This window comes from Hyposmocoma kahamanoa, unplaced genomic scaffold (genome assembly GCF_003589595.1).
Source record: "Hyposmocoma kahamanoa isolate Upper Pololo Valley unplaced genomic scaffold, ASM358959v1 100021, whole genome shotgun sequence".
Lineage (NCBI taxonomy): Eukaryota > Metazoa > Arthropoda > Insecta > Lepidoptera > Cosmopterigidae > Hyposmocoma > Hyposmocoma kahamanoa.
In genome coordinates this window covers 14,062,259-14,080,395 of record NW_020653200.1, presented here as the reverse complement: position 1 = coordinate 14,080,395, position 18,137 = coordinate 14,062,259, and the positions used below count along the sequence as shown (strand labels likewise).

At 34.9% G+C, this 18,137-nt stretch overlaps 1 protein-coding gene across 9 annotated transcripts in view; it reads right to left on the bottom strand.

The window, feature by feature from the left end:
- LOC113239710 (period circadian protein) overlaps nucleotides 1-16,236 on the bottom strand; it is a 48,337-nt gene extending 32,101 nt beyond the window's left edge. For all 9 annotated transcript variants that reach the window (XM_026476802.1, XM_026476810.1, XM_026476845.1 and 6 more), the window contains exons 1-7: nucleotides 16,148-16,236; nucleotides 15,995-16,078; nucleotides 15,723-15,883; nucleotides 5,030-5,127; nucleotides 4,623-4,682; nucleotides 2,812-2,943; nucleotides 498-573 (exon numbers count right to left, since the gene is read on the bottom strand). In XM_026476802.1, the coding sequence (XP_026332587.1) occupies nucleotides 498-573; nucleotides 2,812-2,943; nucleotides 4,623-4,682; nucleotides 5,030-5,127; nucleotides 15,723-15,883; nucleotides 15,995-16,078; nucleotides 16,148-16,236 (700 nt within the window). The remainder of the gene's footprint in view (nucleotides 1-497; nucleotides 574-2,811; nucleotides 2,944-4,622; nucleotides 4,683-5,029; nucleotides 5,128-15,722; nucleotides 15,884-15,994; nucleotides 16,079-16,147) is intronic.
- Between the last annotated feature and the right edge of the window lie 1,901 nt (nucleotides 16,237-18,137).

Genomic DNA, 18,137 nt, shown 5'->3' with positions numbered 1-18,137 from the left:
CTTGCCAATAGTGGTCATCGTTAAACGTGTTTGCATGTCAAAAAATGTGAACATCTACTAACATTCACCTTTTCCATCCATGTGCCAATCGCAACAATAGTCAATTGAATAGCCAAGAGAAAACCAAAAAACAACTATTATTTGCAAACGCATTTCAAGATATTCTTTTTATTTTTCGTATGAATTTTATATTACAATTTACATAGCATACACAAACTAACGAATTGCCTAGCGGGGTCCTGTTTGATTAGAAATCATAACAAGTAAGCGACTGAAAGTGCTTTACTATAAGAATAATTCTTAAATACTCCGAAATGTTTATGAAAAAAAAAAACCAACAAAGAATTTTGATTGTCTGCAAATGCGCCTCCCACCATCTCTGGGCACAGCCTCGAGAGTTTGTGCGATTGTGTGCGGGGACAAGTGTGTACGTATGCACATAGTTAAAAAAACTAACAATTATAAATTGACACAATGGATTATAATGTTCTATTTACCTTTTACTACTGTATCATTATCATTTTTCGGGACTGTCCAACGACTCGAGATTTGTGAGGCGAACGTTTTGCGATCCTGCGAATTTATATCATCATAAGTATTAGGTATTTATGAAACTTAAAGTATATAAATGAAAAGAGAACGTTGTCGTGTCGTATCAGTGGTTACTCCACCAAGAGTTTCTTAAATAAGAAAGGATTTAAAGTAGGTATACAGTTATTAACAAAGATCGACATAGTTACAGTCATTGCCTAAGCTTCAAGGAAGTAATTAATACACATAGAGTGGATAGTGCCTCCCTCAGAAATTACGTAATTATTATATAGTTAGGACACTCCCATTTTCCACTGACAAATTCTATGTAAAGCTACGCCAGAGCCAAAGGCTCGTCGTTTCTCGTAAGGTGCGGCGTGTAATCAACGTGACTTGTTGTAATTAATTTCCAACTCAGTTGAGATGTGATTAAGTAAATTAGTATTTCCTTTGTTATATTTATGATTCAAAACTATAAGTGGATAAAATTGATTTTGTATGTTATGAAAATATTTTTGAAATATGTATAGCATTTTATTGATTTTCACTTCGGATCCAAAATATATTGTATTTAGTTTTATATTTTTGGTGTTTTATTAGCAATGTGCTGCGGCACTGCATTTCAAAGAAAGTTTTGTAATTGTTACTAAAAATATAATTATTTTATAATTATTAATACAAAGATAGCAAGCAAACTTAGTTGGCATAGCGCTTGACACGGTTTGCTAAAAGACGTCGATTCGAATTCGGCCAGATCAGAGGAATTTTTTCTAAGTGTTCGAACTTTGTATTAATAATTATAACAAACTAATGGAGTAATTTCACAAAAAACCATCGAATATTAATTCAATACCAATTTAAATATAATTATTTTGTTTTGATTTATTGCATTAATTTTTATTCATTCCGGGATTTCAGAGGGAGATATTATCTACTCTTTGTGTATAATTATCTGATTTCAAACTAAGGACTACCTGAGTACCAGAGTATAGAAATTAAGTCCGTAAACAGAACTTAGGGTCGTATTCCAGAACTCTACTCAATACTCAAGTCAGGACTTGAGTATTGCAGTGAGCACTGAAAATCATACTCAAGTCCTTGCCATTAGGGTCGTATTTCCAGTGCTTGAAATCATACTCAAGTCTGCTCAAGTCCTGACTTGAGCATTGAGTAGAGTTCTGGAATACGACCATTAGTATGCCCAAACCACCACCTACTCGGGTGCTTAGCTTGCCCGCCCGAGACATACCATTCCTTTTTTGTATGTCTGGCATACCCTGGCAACAGTCGACGAGTACCATACGCCGATTGACAAATCCTTTCACCACGTTGGCAAGCATTATAGTGTATGCCATCGATAGGATAAGAAAAAGATCACCATCTTATTTGGAAAAATTCGTTTCTTAAATCGGACCTCATCATCAAGCGGTCATTGTGTTAAGCGCCGAATCACTGCGCTGCCCTCGATGTCATAACTTTTTTTTATGTAAAGAAGAAGGCAAACGAGCAGACAAGCCAAGTGGCTTTTTGATAGGAGGTGGTCACTATCGCCCATAGACATTTGCAACATCAGATGAGCCGCCTACGCGTTGCCAGCCTTTGAGAGACATGTAAACACGATTTTTGAAGAACCTCATGTCATAACGCAAAGGAAATACTTCAGGAGGAAGATCATTCAACATCTTGCAAGTTCGAGGAAGGAACGAACGAGATGCCCGCTAAGTAGCGTAATCGAGACATTTTTAGCGAAATTGGTTACTGGTATTATTATTATAGCTGATTCCAGATTTGTTAATATGTCGTGGGTGCCACGGACCACAATAGACAACCACAAATTACACCCAAACTCACGAGAGAAATAAATGTAGGCCACACACATATTTCTCCCGGCCTGGGAATCGGACCCAGTACCACCAGCGGTTACCAGGTTAAAGGTTCGGCCACAGGGGCAGTTAAACGAGATCTACACCCCATAATGTCATATTGAATTTCAGTTACATTGTTAAGCAAAAATTTATATTTTTCATATGTAAAAAAACTTTAGGAGCTAATAACTCGAAAGTTACTAAAATGCAAATGCGGTACTTACGACAAGGAGGGCAGCACGATCGTCGTTGTCATTCGTTTAACATATAATTGTTTAAAGCTAATGCCAAAGAAATCCGAGAATTAAACGCGCTATAAGGAAATACTAAATTCCACAAATGGGTTTAAAAATTAATATTCAATGTAGATCACCAAAAAAATATAGAGACACAGAGTGGCTTATTAACAGCTTACCCTAGGGTGGACAAAATCTATGAAGGACCTGCCGACCCACATGTCTTTAGGGTATCCCAGAGTTGTGGTGAGAGATGGCGTTGTGTACATGACTACACCGTCACGCATGGAAATCTCGCAAAAGAATCCATCCTGCAAAAATTAGAATTTTTTCAATGTAAGAAATAAAAACCGAACGAAAAATTACGACCAATTTTTAACGACTTTATGTTTATATGTATGTATGTGATTTTATGGATCTATAAATGACGATGTTAACGTCACGTTGGTGAGAAATTATTCAGCGCTTACGTAGTTGCAACTTTCTCCACTACGTCGGCGAATGGAAGTCACGAATGCGTTGTATACCTATTTACGACTTGACTTGGTTATGATGTCTTTAGCATGCTCGTGCAGCATATTGTGTGGCAAAAATAATCTTAAAACGTGTTAATTAGGTACGTGTTTTTTGGAGAGCACTTAATCATATTAACAAGAGCTTCTATTGTCTCATGAAAACAATAATATATTCCATAAAATGTGTGTATTTTTCAAGATTGTTAACAAACAAACAATCCACGACAACAAACTCAAGCGAAAGGCAAAGAAAAGCTACAAAACAAAACAAATTAAATTAAACAGATTCCAAATGTTCAGCCACAATATGGAGAAGTATGTGGTTCATTCTTAAACATTACGCCTCTCCAAGGAAACAAAATTTGCCCTAATAAGCCAATAGTTATAATAGACTGACCCCAAAAACTCAGCGAGTAGTACAGGACAGTATGAAACAATTTTAATTTTAAACCAGACAAAAGTCTGCTGTTCTATACTAACGGTTCAAATCGCACAGAAAATTGTGCTGAAACTCACGAGTCACACGCTCTAGTTGTTTTCTACATCTTGGAAAAATAAGATATACATAGATATTTCACAACATAATCTCAAGGCCTATTTATTTTAATATTTATTAGTTACAAAAGCATTAAACCTAGTATTTCTTCACACTATTTTGGTAAAAAAAAACCGGTGGTCTTTGGTAGTGTCCTATGCCTGTGCAGAACCCGCGTAGGTAGGTACTTATTTCTACCACAACAGGGCTGTGTCTCGGATTGAAATTTAGGTAGATCACGTGCACGAAGAGAATTAAACCTTATTCGCTGCTTGTCAAAAATAGTGGCCCAATACAAAATAGTTCCTTTTTGGACTTATCACTGAGATTTGTTCTAAAAACACTAAATTTTATTATAAATAGGATAATGAGCTTTCATTGTTAAAATAATCACAAGACAACGTTGAATGGCCTACGATATGTCAATTTTGAGCGACAAACACGTCTAAATTTTTTCTTAACATCTTCCTGGTGAATTAGATAATTAAAATAGGCCACTATTTTAGAAAGCCATTGTTATGTCCTATGGATTGCAACGTATTTGCGATACTTAAGGGTGCATTATTAGCTTAGCAAATATCAATAGGCTATTGGCACTTGCCACTTGCACGTGGATACAATTGTTTGCCAGTGTAAGTGTCCCCTAGTTTGCCACTCATAGAGGTGGAACATTTTCTTCAAATTGAAATGGCACCACTCCTGCTGCCGTAGCATGGCTACGAATAATAGTCGCGACGCGCGCGATAAAATTGAAATAAGAGCGCGCTATTGGCAATCTAAATTAGATCTGATTGAGATAGCCAATAACGCTCGCTTATTTCAATTTAGTAGCCTTGTTACGGGGGCTGGGATAGATATGTACCTTCTTTACAATAAAAAATTATGTGTTTGCCGTACGAAAATATAAAAAAAGAATCACTAAGCGAAGATTTATACTTACAGCAGGACAGGAGACTGGATGACTCTCGGACGCAAGCAACGCACTGATACATGGCCGGACCTATAATAGCAAGTATGAACATTATACAAAGCTCAACTATTATTAAGTTCAATAACATTGACATCCAACATACAAATTTGAAACAGACTAACAACGAATGATATTTATATACAAAACATTGCATACCAACATCGAAAACAATAGATAAGCAAAGGAAATAAAAGTAAAGGAATCGTAATTATACAACGATTTTAAATAGTACCAACGCACCTTTAGAGTCCATTATTACATCGGCTCGAAACCTCAAAAACTTGTGAATTTAGAACTTATTAGTGCTATCGAAAGATTCGAAATGTAAGAGGTGTTACTTTACATATAAAATCGTTAAGGTTACAAATAGGACTCACATCATCATTGGGGCTACGCCACTCTAGTGTAGACAGTTCTACAGTCTCTGGTCCATTCTCTATACGCGTTTGAGCCGGTGATGACTTTGGCGGAACAACTGCATAACAAAATAACAGACGGAAGATAAACATGAACTAAATTTAAACGCATTGATATTTCATTTTATCTGAAAAAATATGACTCAATAGATCTAATTCAAACCAACGTGTACATACACTTATGACACGAAATAATAAGCATACCTCTGAATAATTACATTACCTCCTCGTCAAGTCTACCTGCACACCTGTAGGACTGCAAAACACGGATTGCAGTACCTACACAAAGTATATTTTGAGCATGGTACTATGTAAAATTGACACGAAGTCGCAAATCGATCTCCAAGCGCTCTGTAATGCAGTGATATAATAATTAGTCTAAAAAGTTTAATTAAGTAGATCACTTTTCGCGGAGACAATTAAAGGCAAGAAACTCTGTTATATCATTTTTGTCAATTGCCAATAAAGCAACTGAAGTAAATAACAACAAGACTGTTTAGAAAATAAACAACAATTTTGGTTACATAATTTTTTTTGTTAGTTAGGTCGTGGCGAAGAGTGAATGAATTAAAGTTCCAATCTAAAACGGTTGATCGAAAACAGTTTTCTTATTGTATTAAGTAAAAAATATAAACTTCAGACGCTGCTCTACTACCTCTCTCTCTCTCTCTCTCTTCAGACTATGCTCAATCTCACTCTGGCAATTAATACGATGACATCCTAGCTAACGAGGCTTTTTCTTGTGGCGAAACTGAGCATTATTTTAGTTAGACCCACAACCTGTAAACGCCAGGCGTGAAACTCGGGCATCATCCTGTCAGTCGAAGGGTATACTCTATGCTCGTATTCAGCCGCATATACCGATAAAGCCATGGTTTAACGTAACCACAAAAATAATGAACAAACGAACCTAAAATCACAGGCAACACTTTGTTATTTTTAAAATAAAAATACAACCACACATCGCTCATTTCACATCAAACCGAACCCTTGTGTATTTAAAATTTGATATAATTTGATAAAAAATTGTAAATTAAAATTCTGTAAAAAATATTATCGTATTCCCCTTAGAGCATTATAGGACTGGAGGCGTCATTGATAGTCAATCCCCTCTGTCAAGGTACAAGCGCAAAACAACAGTAGCACAATAAACACTACTTTCAAATCGATGTTTTTTCATTTGCATTATCGATTTCACCGCGTCAAGTGTCCACGAAATATGTCGTCTTGCAACATACTAACTTGCAAAAAATTTCTGCTACATCCAGTCTAGCCAAGAATGGAATTACATTCCATTTGTACGTCTATTTTTTTACATTAATTACTAGTTTTCTATTTTAACACATTTTTTCATAATGATCACATTGATTAAATTTATCGATTACATAGAAAATATTTGAAAACATACGAGCATTTGACACAAGCATGCATGTGAAGTTCCTTAATTACTGATAGGCAACCACAGACAAAAAAGGCAATACTTCATGGACGCTGTTTTTTCGTTATAGAGAAGCGAACGTGCTTTTTAGCTCCGAGTTTTATCAATAGATTACGTAACGAAGTTTATTCAAATTGATTTCTCCGTCGTATTATATATTAAATAATAATGTAATAAATTATAAATAATGAAAATAAATTGTAATTCTTTTAATATAAATCATCAAGTACTGTAAGAAAAAAATTACATATACGAGTACATACTTACATACAATACACATAAATTACAAAAGCAATCAAAATAACCAAATAGCTAAGTGTCCATATCCTACACAAGACATGCTCAAAAGATGCGCGCGCGAAAGAGACCCGTTCCGTCAATTTCAATTTTCGAACCACAAGCGATTGAAATGTTTTGTTTTAGAACAAAGAAAATATGGAATTGATTTAATGTTAATCTTATTTTTAAAATGATAAAGCGTCATTATTTTACAAATTAAATGTTAGTAATAAATAACTAACAAAATATTGTTGTAATCGTTTTACTGTTTGGAGTTATCAGTCAGTAATCCGAAAATACATTTGCCCGAAATAATATTTGCTCGAATTTTTGTAATCCCAAATGTATGTTTTAGATTATTTTAGAAATACTACAAAACAAACTTACTTAAACTTTTATTTGTAATAAGCAATCAAAATCGCCAGAAAGCATTACTGTTTTGTTATAAATCGGTTTTCGAGATTATGAAACTTTGAGTTTACGTTTAGTTGAAATCCAAAAATTCGAAACATCGATACATTTCTTACAGCACGTCAGAACTACCAACAGACACAGCTATTTTCACATTTATAATATTTGTATGTACCTAAATATCTGCACAACTCTTATTACTTGAAGTAAATTCGTATAAAATTCAACATAATACTACAAAATTAATTAATATTGCCATTCAGACTACTCCATCACTCTTGTGTTCCAGTAGTTTTCACTAGAAACTAAATAAGGTGCATTTTTTTTATTTCCAGTAGAAGCTGAATATGGATAATTTTTGGGCCTTTAATTTGTGGCAAACAAAATAAAGCAATACATACTGCAATGAGTTTACAATTTAAATTAAATGTTTTAGTTTTTTTTTATTTCTCTATTTTTAACGTTAACTCCAGCCGTGCCTTTCATTGACTCCAACGCCGACCGCGAAAAGCCGTAAACTGAAAAAAAAAACTCCGGACATTTTTTCGCGGTTTTTGGATTAGACTTTGGACTGTATTTATTGTCACCCATTTATTGGTAAGTCAATGGGCAATCTCTTCTGGCAAATACAAGTAAAACAATACCACTGTTAACCACACTCAAAATTGCAAAAAGAAATCCTCTACATTCAACCTAGCCAAAGGTGGAATTATATTTTTCATACATGTGATTAACCAGTACGTAATACATATCGACACCGTCACGTCGATAACTTTCCGTCTCTAGTATATTTATGAGAATCGATTTATTTTTATAGGCCTATTCTGTATACGGACATGACATGAATGTGTGTTTGATCTGTGTATTTGTAAAAAGAAGCTAGTGTTGTCGACTTTTGTTTATGTGAGACTATAGTGACATAATTCAATATTGCATTTGAGTGCACCTGTTTGCTTGTAGTACTACCCCCGCCCCTCAAAAAGTAGCAGAAAGTTTAGTTCGAGAAATAACGCTTATATTATATATTAGCGTCATTTCTTAAAGCACATAGATAGACAAAGAATGTATAATATACCTTTAATATGTTTGTATGCCATGTATTATATATATATATGCAATGTTTGACCGGACACAATGAAACAATCTATGCCAAATACAAATTTGGTACATATTTCTTCTTTTAAACAAAACTGAGAGCGCAGCCCGTCTTGACAGCTAAGCATGACACGTACACGCAGCGTAAGTTTACAGGCACGGTAAGTAAAACGGATAATAATAATATACACATAAATTAAAGAATTAATTATTATTATTATTATTTTTAATAATAATAAATTTATTCTTGGAACATAAACGTTACAAAGTATAAAAAGTGCAAAATAAAAGGTACAGCCAGTATCAGAACATATGAAAGATGGTAAGTACTTAAAAAAAAGAAAACTTGTCCTTTAAGTACCAGCAACCTTCCAGTGTCACAGAGATATAATCCAAATGATTTTATACGGACGTTATTATACAGGTAAAATAAAGTTCAACGCTCGAATGTAACAATAATGAAAAACAATATTATTTGTAACAACAGAGTAGAGTGAGAAGTGGACGAATGTGTCGATATCCATGGGATAGGGATTTTAATGTGCAAGTACATGTGTGTGTTTACAAAGACATTATCTTACTTGACTGTATATAGAAGATTTTCTGGTTCTTCATATGAGAGTTTCATGAGCCACTTAGAAACCGTCTTTATACACTCGTATATTTTTTTTATCAATGGCTAATAGGTTATTAGTTTTGTTAAGTAAGAAACGTCCTAAAAAGTAAAAGAATTTTTGACTGAAAGAACTTTTGCAGATAACTCTGTACGGGGAATTACGTTAATACGTCTATGTGTGAGTACAATACTGTTTGGAGGACAAAAAGTTGGCGTACGGTAAGTACCTCATAGTATTCATATAGATCCCTGGTTGGAAAACGATAGGGCTTGAAGGTAGATAATTTTAAAACTGCTCTTTGAGCACGTTCGATTGCGAACAAGTGAGTCTTAGAAGAACCTCACCACGCCGTAATGCAGTAGCTCAGTAAGGATTGGCACAAGGCGAAACATACCATTTGTAATGTACTTGGTTCAGCCACATGTCTTAAATGTTTGAGTACATAGATAAGTTTACGCATTCTACTAGCTAGATTTTGAACGTGAGGTATAAAATTCAGATTTTCATCTAAGATCACACCAGGTCCCAGGTATTTGAATATGGACGATGCTTCCAATTTAGGACAGTCACTAAGTCACTGACCGCAGCATGGTTGTGGGCAATTATATTGAAAATGAGTGTAAAGCTTTTGGTTTGTAAATACTAAATATTAAAAATTTTGATTTATTGACATTTAATGTTAGTAAATTATCAGAGAGTCAGCCAGATATCGCATCAAAGCCAACTCGAGCAGCGTGGACCGCTTGTTCCCAGGTGCCAGCAGTAAATATCAGTGCAGTATCATCCGCATATACCACTAATTTACCATTTACTAATCCATCATTACACACATCATCGATATAAGCCAAAAACAGTGTGGGACCCAATATACTTTCCTGAGGAACACCACATTCTATAGGAAGATCTTCACTCATATGTTCGCCAATTTTCACACATTGTGTGCGATTCGAAAGATTGCTCACAAACAATTCCTGTGGTTTACCTCTAATTCCAAGTCTTTTAAACTTGCTACAAAGTCGGGAAACGGAAACCGTGTCGAAGGCTTTAGCCAGGTCAAGATAAATAGCAACACATTTATCGCGATTGTCCAGGGGCCCCACAATATGATTAATCAGATCGTGAACGCGTCATCAGTAGATATATCGTTACGAAATCCAAACTGCATGCCAGATAAGAGATTATTGGTTTCAAGATATATCTTGAGACGTATATTTATGATTTTCTCTAATATTTTAGACATGGCTGGCAAGATAGATATAGGACGACAGTTATCAACACAGTCTCGCTCCTCTGACTTGTATATGGAAACCAAGGCTTTTTTAAGTACATTGGGAAAACACATCGGATGACAAACTCAAATTGACAAGGTACGTGATAGGTTGAACTAATATGTTTTTGTATTGTTTCAATATGCCAGGTGAGATTCCATCAATCCCAGTTGCGCAGTCAGCACGCAAAGAACTGATTATCTGCTACACTTCCTCATCATCAGTATTCATCAAAACCATAGAATTGCAAGGATCAACGTTTATCACATTTAAGGGTCTATCGTTACAGGATGATCCGGCAAATCCATGTGTTACATTTTACCTAGATTAACGAAAAAGGTATTGACTTTATTTACGGCAATATCAGGGGTGGTTCCCGTTTTAAGTAAATCTGGGACAGTGGAACAGTTCTTGCCAATATGTGAAACTTTTTTAATAGCATCATATAATTTTTTTAGGATCTGATTTGGCTTTAGTAAGCACGTCCTTTTCGTATTGTTTTTAAGGTTTTTTAATAAGTTATTACAATAGTTACGATATCTTTTAAATGTAATACTGAGTATTTCGTTTTTAGGGGAGGCTTTTACTTTTCTTTACATCCGATCCCTACTCCTCATGTACCTTAGGACTCCTGGGGTTATGCAAGGTTTGATAATTCTCAGGCGGCATAGTATGACATATGTAATAAAACACATTTGGATAGCTCTCGTTAATAAATTCGAGAAATAATCAAAAGCAGCATTTACACCTGGGCATTTGTAGATATAAGAATAGTTAAAAGTTTGAAAATGATTGTCTAAGTCCAAAGTCTTAAGAATAATATGATCAAGCGAAGTTTTGCCATGGGTCGGTAGAGTGTGGGCTGGTAAAAGACCATGACAGGCCATGAGATTCAAGTAAACCGTTGCGTTGTTATTGATATTATCCTCTGCTATATCTATATTGTTGTCTCCGACGACTATTACATTTCGAAGGGAAGAGTTATTTCTTAGAATGAGATCAACAGAATTCAGGAAATTAGTAATGTCCCTGATTGAGGGAGTTCTATAAACAGCACGGATGCCTGTATCACTACCAATCCTTATTATTATACAATTCGCGTCCATTACTGCAGGTCATTACTGCAAGTTGAGTTACTATAACATCATTGATATCATTCCTAACATACACTACTATTCCGTCATTTTGATTCATGGTTGTGCTTGAGGCATAATTATCATACCCAACTATTGATGGAATACGAGGGTTACAAGAGAGGCAACACTCAGTCAGAATTATAACGTCCTGTATCAGTTTAATTCTAGATAATAGCACAACAAGTCCAGACATATTAGCTGAAACGCTACGTATATTTTGAATAAATATTTTAAGGCAGTTTCCGTAAACAGGTATTAGACTTATACATTATTCAGGTTCACAAGAGTAAGAGTTCGACACTAACAATTCATCTATAAAACTAGAATTTTTGCGATGAAAATTATCAAATTCTATTGGGATAGATACAGTTGGTCATTATATTTTTACAGCAGGTATAGCGGATCTGAACTTGAAACGAAATTTCAACTGAGTTGGCAAACTTTGTTACAGCATTTAAAGTAATATGATACATTTTAGATATGTTTTATGGCAGTAGTAGTGTGGATTTGTTGTAATAAGTTGTGTATTATGATATACAGAATGAATTTTTAGTCATCGTCCATACTTTCATATTATGATCTTTAGTGAAAATATAACATGCGCAAATTTTCCTTTTAGTGTAAATCAATACTAAAATTAAGATATGCCATCGCAAAATTGTTTTAAAAAATTGCGCGCGTGTGGACAGCCTCCTCGATATGCGCGCTAGGCCACCCCCCGCGTCGTTGATAAAATACATAAGTTGCAAATTTTCCCTTCATACTTTCACGGGCTTATGACCGTCAAGTTACAAAAGGCTTTTGTGATGTTATTTTAGAATGTAGACAATTAATTCGAATTCAAGTCAAGATTTTGTTACATTAACGCACGAAAACGAGAGCGGAAGTTATTTATAAGTAAATTGTTTTAGAGGTTTGACAAAATTTAATGATATTATTACAAAATAATGATAAAAATAATGCACCTGATAAACACACCTAATTAGGAAAGTTCGTTTCCCGAACTTAACTTCTACGCATTTAAAGCGTTGTGTTACCGAAAGCCATCGAAGTTTTTACTTATTGAATTTCAAAATGACTAAAAATTTTACCCTGTGTAGAGAACAAAAGAAAATAATCTTTACTTTTGTTTGTGAGACAAACAAATTAAAGGTTCGCTTCCTACGATGAATTGTAACGAATTAGTATTTAGCAAGTAATAAAAAAAGAATCTTCCCATCGCCCTTTCGTTATCTACGCACGTGGTATTTTTTATTAGTGAACTAGAAACATTTTATAATAATATCAATAAATTTAAACAAAACATCGATTTACGACAAATGTAGTCCACACTCGTATCGTACACAGAAGTATAAAAATAAAAGCAGGCCATGCCTTTTGCAATAAGGAGTATTTAAAAAATTTGAATCAACTTATGTACATTTAATTAAAATCAAATAAAAATTACCTTAGCGTAACAACTTTAACAGTATTTTAATAATTGCTCAAAATGTAAACCATTCCTCTCCAAGCAGATTCTTGCACGTTTTTGAATATTGTCTTGTATTTTGTTCAGCACTGTAGTGTCACTTTTCACTTGTGCAAATGCACTTACAATTTTTAGTTTCAATTCTAACTTATAACGTATTGGCTAACGTTGAACCGTCGAGCTGCATCACGTGTACTTCGTCTTGGATCTCTCTCGAAAAAATCGAAGATTTCGTCTTCGATTTCCACGGACAGTCGCGGCCTACCACGTCCTTGGGCGTGTGAAGGCATCGTAAACTGGCCATGGTCTAAAAGCCTCTGTATGACATGCAGAAACGTTTGGCGGTTGGGGACTGTAGGACTTGCTATTCCATAATTGCGAAGGCGAGGAATGCTCTCTGACTCGTATAGTCTCTGGGTTCCGTTTAGGCTTTCATCACTTATAAAATAGCACTTGACCATTTCAAAGTACTCGCGGTTTGTATACATAGTGACACGTGAATGCGTTTTCAATAGCGAGATAGCGTTGCACACACGTACGAAGCGCTACACGGACGTGTGACGACTGAAGTGACAGCCGCCAATAGCGTTCGGTGCGGGCGGCGGCGGTGGCGGCATTTTGCTTTGATTGGCGTATGATTGGAGAATCCGCGCGGTTAGCGTATGGCATTCATTCATAGACGCATAGTCGTAGTAAATAATAATAGTGTAAATTGGTAACCAATTTTTGTCGAGTATTACTTCGGAATAAATATTTTCATTTTGAAAATAGACCTATAAATTTTTTTTCGAAAATGGAGTCTTTGAATGATACCTAGCGGCTGGGAAAAATTTGGACGATGACTAAAAAATCACCTGTATAAAACTTGAGTATCATGATTGTATTCTTTTGAGAGAGCGATTAAGATGTGTGTATAAAGTTGTTCGTAAGTTAATTACGTTATTAAAATGACAGACTAGTGTGTACAGACAAATTATTAAACAAGATAGCATAAAGTCCATTATATATATTTAGTACCATTGAGAAAAACAGCATTAAGCAATAAAAGGTCAAATCGAAGAGCTGATCTCCAGCTTCCGAGTTGATGCGGATTAACGGATGACCCTCAGTTTTGCGTTAAGTATATTACCCCTCTGGAGGTCCAGCAATACGAATATTGATTTTCGCGAGCAAATTCGCGCGATATAAAAAACAATTTTTGAGTATTCATTGTAAGGGTTTCTGATAGAAATACCGGTCTCAGTCCAGAAATTTTCAGGTGTTGAGTGTGAGAAATTGAACAAATTTCTCTTCTTTTGATCTTCCTTTTGTTGAAGTTCTTAACTCCTTTCAGCGTGTCATCCTTAATCATAACGCTGTTTAGTTCAACTATTAGTGGCTTGACCACTTCTTTATTGGACTTCATTCTGTAGATATCATTAACATCAGAGACTTGTAGGTTTATATCCACCGATTTGGCTATAGCTTTAACTAATTCATACATCTCTAATTTAGTTTCCAGTTTTTTATCATCATTCTTCAGCCTTGGATCATCACGAACTTCAATGTCTGTTGATTTAATTTTGCGCTCTAAAGTTTCTATTTTATCTTCCAAAATTGAATATGTCTTCTCTCCTTTACTCTGTCTTCCTCCAGGTTTTGGAGCTTTTCGAGAACGGCGTCATATTTCTCAGACATAAACTGCAAACTCAATTGAAAGTCATTATTTTATTGTTTTATCTCATTAAAACGTTGTTCAACAGAGTTAGTTAACTAAAAAGTCGTTGAAAAACCAAATACAAAGACACGACGCAAGCACATAGAAAAATTCGTTGGGTCCGTTGGTTCGTTCCGTTGCTTAGTTGGTATAGCGTCTGACACGGTATGCAAGAAGACGTCGGTTCGAATCCGACCGGATCGAAGGGATTTATTCTGAGTGTTCGATCTTTGTATTAATGATTACAACAAACTAGTGGAATAATTTCACAAAAAATAATTGAATATCAATTCAATAAAAATTTAAAAGAGTTAGTTAAGTTTGTAAACAACCCTCTCATTTCGGATTTAAGGTCTTTTACATCATCATCTTGCTCGCGCCTGCGCTTGGGGCGAATATTGGTGGAGCCGCCACCACTGCGCTCCGAAGGAGTATCTGAGTCATTCGATTGCAACTGAAGTATTTGGGCACGTGTGACCATTAGTAGACGTAGCGGGGGCCGGGGAGCGACGGAGCGGCATGTTGACTGTCGGGGCCGGTTGTTAATCGGAACGTAATACCAGAAATCCGTTGTAGTAAAAAATGTACCCGTGAGTTAAGGGGTCATTTCACTGGTCGATAATCGATGATTTAGTACGACGTTTGTAGTCGCCAGCTTAATTTGACCTCCCTATTGTTTGACTACTTTACGAAACTAGAGAGACCGGCGGAAATATATTTGTCCTTTAATTACCAATATGTCACACCGTAGCGTTGTCTGATGTTGTTTCTTTCTGCAGTACACGTACACAACAAATCTTACTAGTGACGTACGATATAGACGGGTATGTGTGAGGAGATTCCAATGCTACCAATGCACATCAATGTTTATGCAGTCCGAATATATGCACTAAAATTATTTGTGAAAAATTTAAATATATTTTCCAGAAACAATAGCTACAGATTTCGACTTAAAGCACGTCTGTACTCCACAGAGGTCCGAGGCGAAGGGAAGATTAAAATAATAAATAATAATCTTGTGTAGACGCGTTTGAAAAATAAAAAAATTGGAATCAGCAATTAAGTTTTCTACCGAAATAAATACATACGGTTTGACATGGAGTGAGCGACAGGAAAAATTCGCCCGGTATTTTTATTTTTAACAAGAACAAACAGTATAAGGCCAGGTCTCAAATCATGAGGAACAATAGACGATAGATAGCACACAGTACATTGGAAGTAAAATAACAAAAGGAAAGCTACCCACCAATGCACACTTCCTCGTTTGCAGCCTCAGCAATCGGCTCTTCAACCAGAGACCTGCATTCTGTCGACGTCGGAGCCTCAAAATTTATATGCAACGACTTCTTTTTCTTCACTTCTTTCTTCTTACTTCTTTTCTCAAGGGGCTGACTTGTAGTGTTTTTACTGGTAGTTCCAAAAAAATTTAGCTTGTTTTTCTAACATTTTATTTGCCTTATTATTTCCACGATTTTCTCAAAGAAGTGTTAGCACGGGTTGTGATGTAGATGTACATACCTATAACTGGAAGTCGACGGTTGACCTCCATATCCACTACTACCACTTGATTGACTGCAGGAGTGAGTAGATTTCGAGCTGTGACTAGAAAATAATCATAGTATTTATCTGATCACCATTTCAAACATTTCAAACAGTAAATTTATTATTTACCTCCTGCGAGATTGACTATTACTGCAACTGTTAGAGTAAGCGGAGTCCGAAACCTTCGCATGATTCTCCGTGTCGTCTAAGTTATCCATGTTTTCCATTTTCCCGTAACGGTACTAAAAATAAAAACAAAATATAACATGAAACAGACATAACCAGAAATTAAAGGAGTAAAAAATTAACCCATCTTCAAATTGTCAAAGTGTATGTAAAAATAAATTTAGTCTCAACAAGCTTAGTCTATATCATCGAGTATTGTGTGTAGGAAATGAAACTATTTTTCCGGATTTAAATCGCGTATATTTGTTTTTTCACACAAAGTTTGTTAAACTTCATTGAATGTGTAGGTTAACACATGATATGCTCGCAGACTGCAGAAACGTCGAGTAAACAAGTCTGCAGTCTGCGATATTTTCCATTCACAGAATAAAATAATTTGTAAAACGTAATGTAGCGTTCAATTGAAATGTTTCTTTGGAAAATTAAAAATAAGATATTTAATTAATAACTTTTGTAACTATAGTGAAAAAATAGGGTTGTTTGCATTAATATTAGACATCACTGGTTGATGACTCTACCATCTCAGTCAATCGTGACAATGGGTCCTGTAAAGGACCCGAAACGTTGGTTTGTTTGAAAAAAACAAATATACGCGATTTAAATCCGGAAAAATAGTTTCATTTCCTATGTGTAACAATCGCGAAAACCTAAGAACTCGTTAACTATTGTATGGATACGTATTATTAAATATAATACGTGTCTTAGTGTTTGTTGATGACCAACAAAAGAGCCTTCAAACCTCAAAATGGGACTAATAGTTTTAAAAAATACAGAAAAGCTTTTAAGGAAATTTGGCTTCGCAACTTCGACGTAATATATCGGTTTACTAGTATTAGATTACCTTCGTACTTATATATAATAGTTATTTTATACGTGTAATAATTTAAGTACGACTTATTATAATTAAAAACAAAATACATGCGAAAATATTTAAATAAAAAGTATTTTTATAAAAAACTTGTTAAATTAATCACTGAACCTTGTTATTATTCGGTTAGAAGTCCTATATTTGACTCGAAAAAAGTAATTGATTGGTTGATTTCATTGGAAATTAATATATTTTTTCGGATCTAAAATGGTATGTATGTATTATTTTCGTCACGTTTGGCTTGTTTGAAAAAACAAATATGCGCAATTTTAGATCCGAAAAGAACAGTATAATTTCCAATGTGTAACAATCGCCACAAAATCTTGTCTAATTTCATTTTATTATCATTTAACAAATTGTATAACCTTAGCTGTGTGATTTGATCGCAATATCTACATTTGTCCAAAACAGCGTACTGTTTTAGTTTAATTTCATACATAGATAGACAAAGGCGAAGAAATCAGAACCTCAACCGTTTCTTCAAAGTCGGTTAATATAGTTATACCTCAATCCGTCCGTGAGTAGAGCGAATGCTCACCTAATACAATGTTCGAGCTCACGAGGCTTGCTTCGTGAGCACTCTTACGTCAGATGCCAACACAACGCAGGTGGTTGTACCTATTGATACTTACCGATATTAAAATATACAAGGACACAAGGATTTTTTAAAAAGTTTGTGAGCATAAGAAAGTATTTATGAAAATTCTAAAATGGCACTAATAGTTCTTTAATTAAAGACGATAATTTGACAAAACTACTACTAAAAACTAGTACACGAATATTGCATGCAAACTTAATACTTTTCTAGATCTGACTGGCCCTCTGTGAGAACGAGTGAGCACACATTCAGTTATTTTCTACTGTTTTATCTTTTTACAAATCGCACCTCCAGAACAACAATGACATTAGAGCAAAAATTTCATTTTTGAAAAAATACACTTTTGAAATATTTTTTTACTCTTTTACTGATTTTTTTTCTACTGGTATTAATTTTAGTGTTTTTTGCAAAAACATCACTCACACACACACACACACACACACACACACACACACACACACACACAC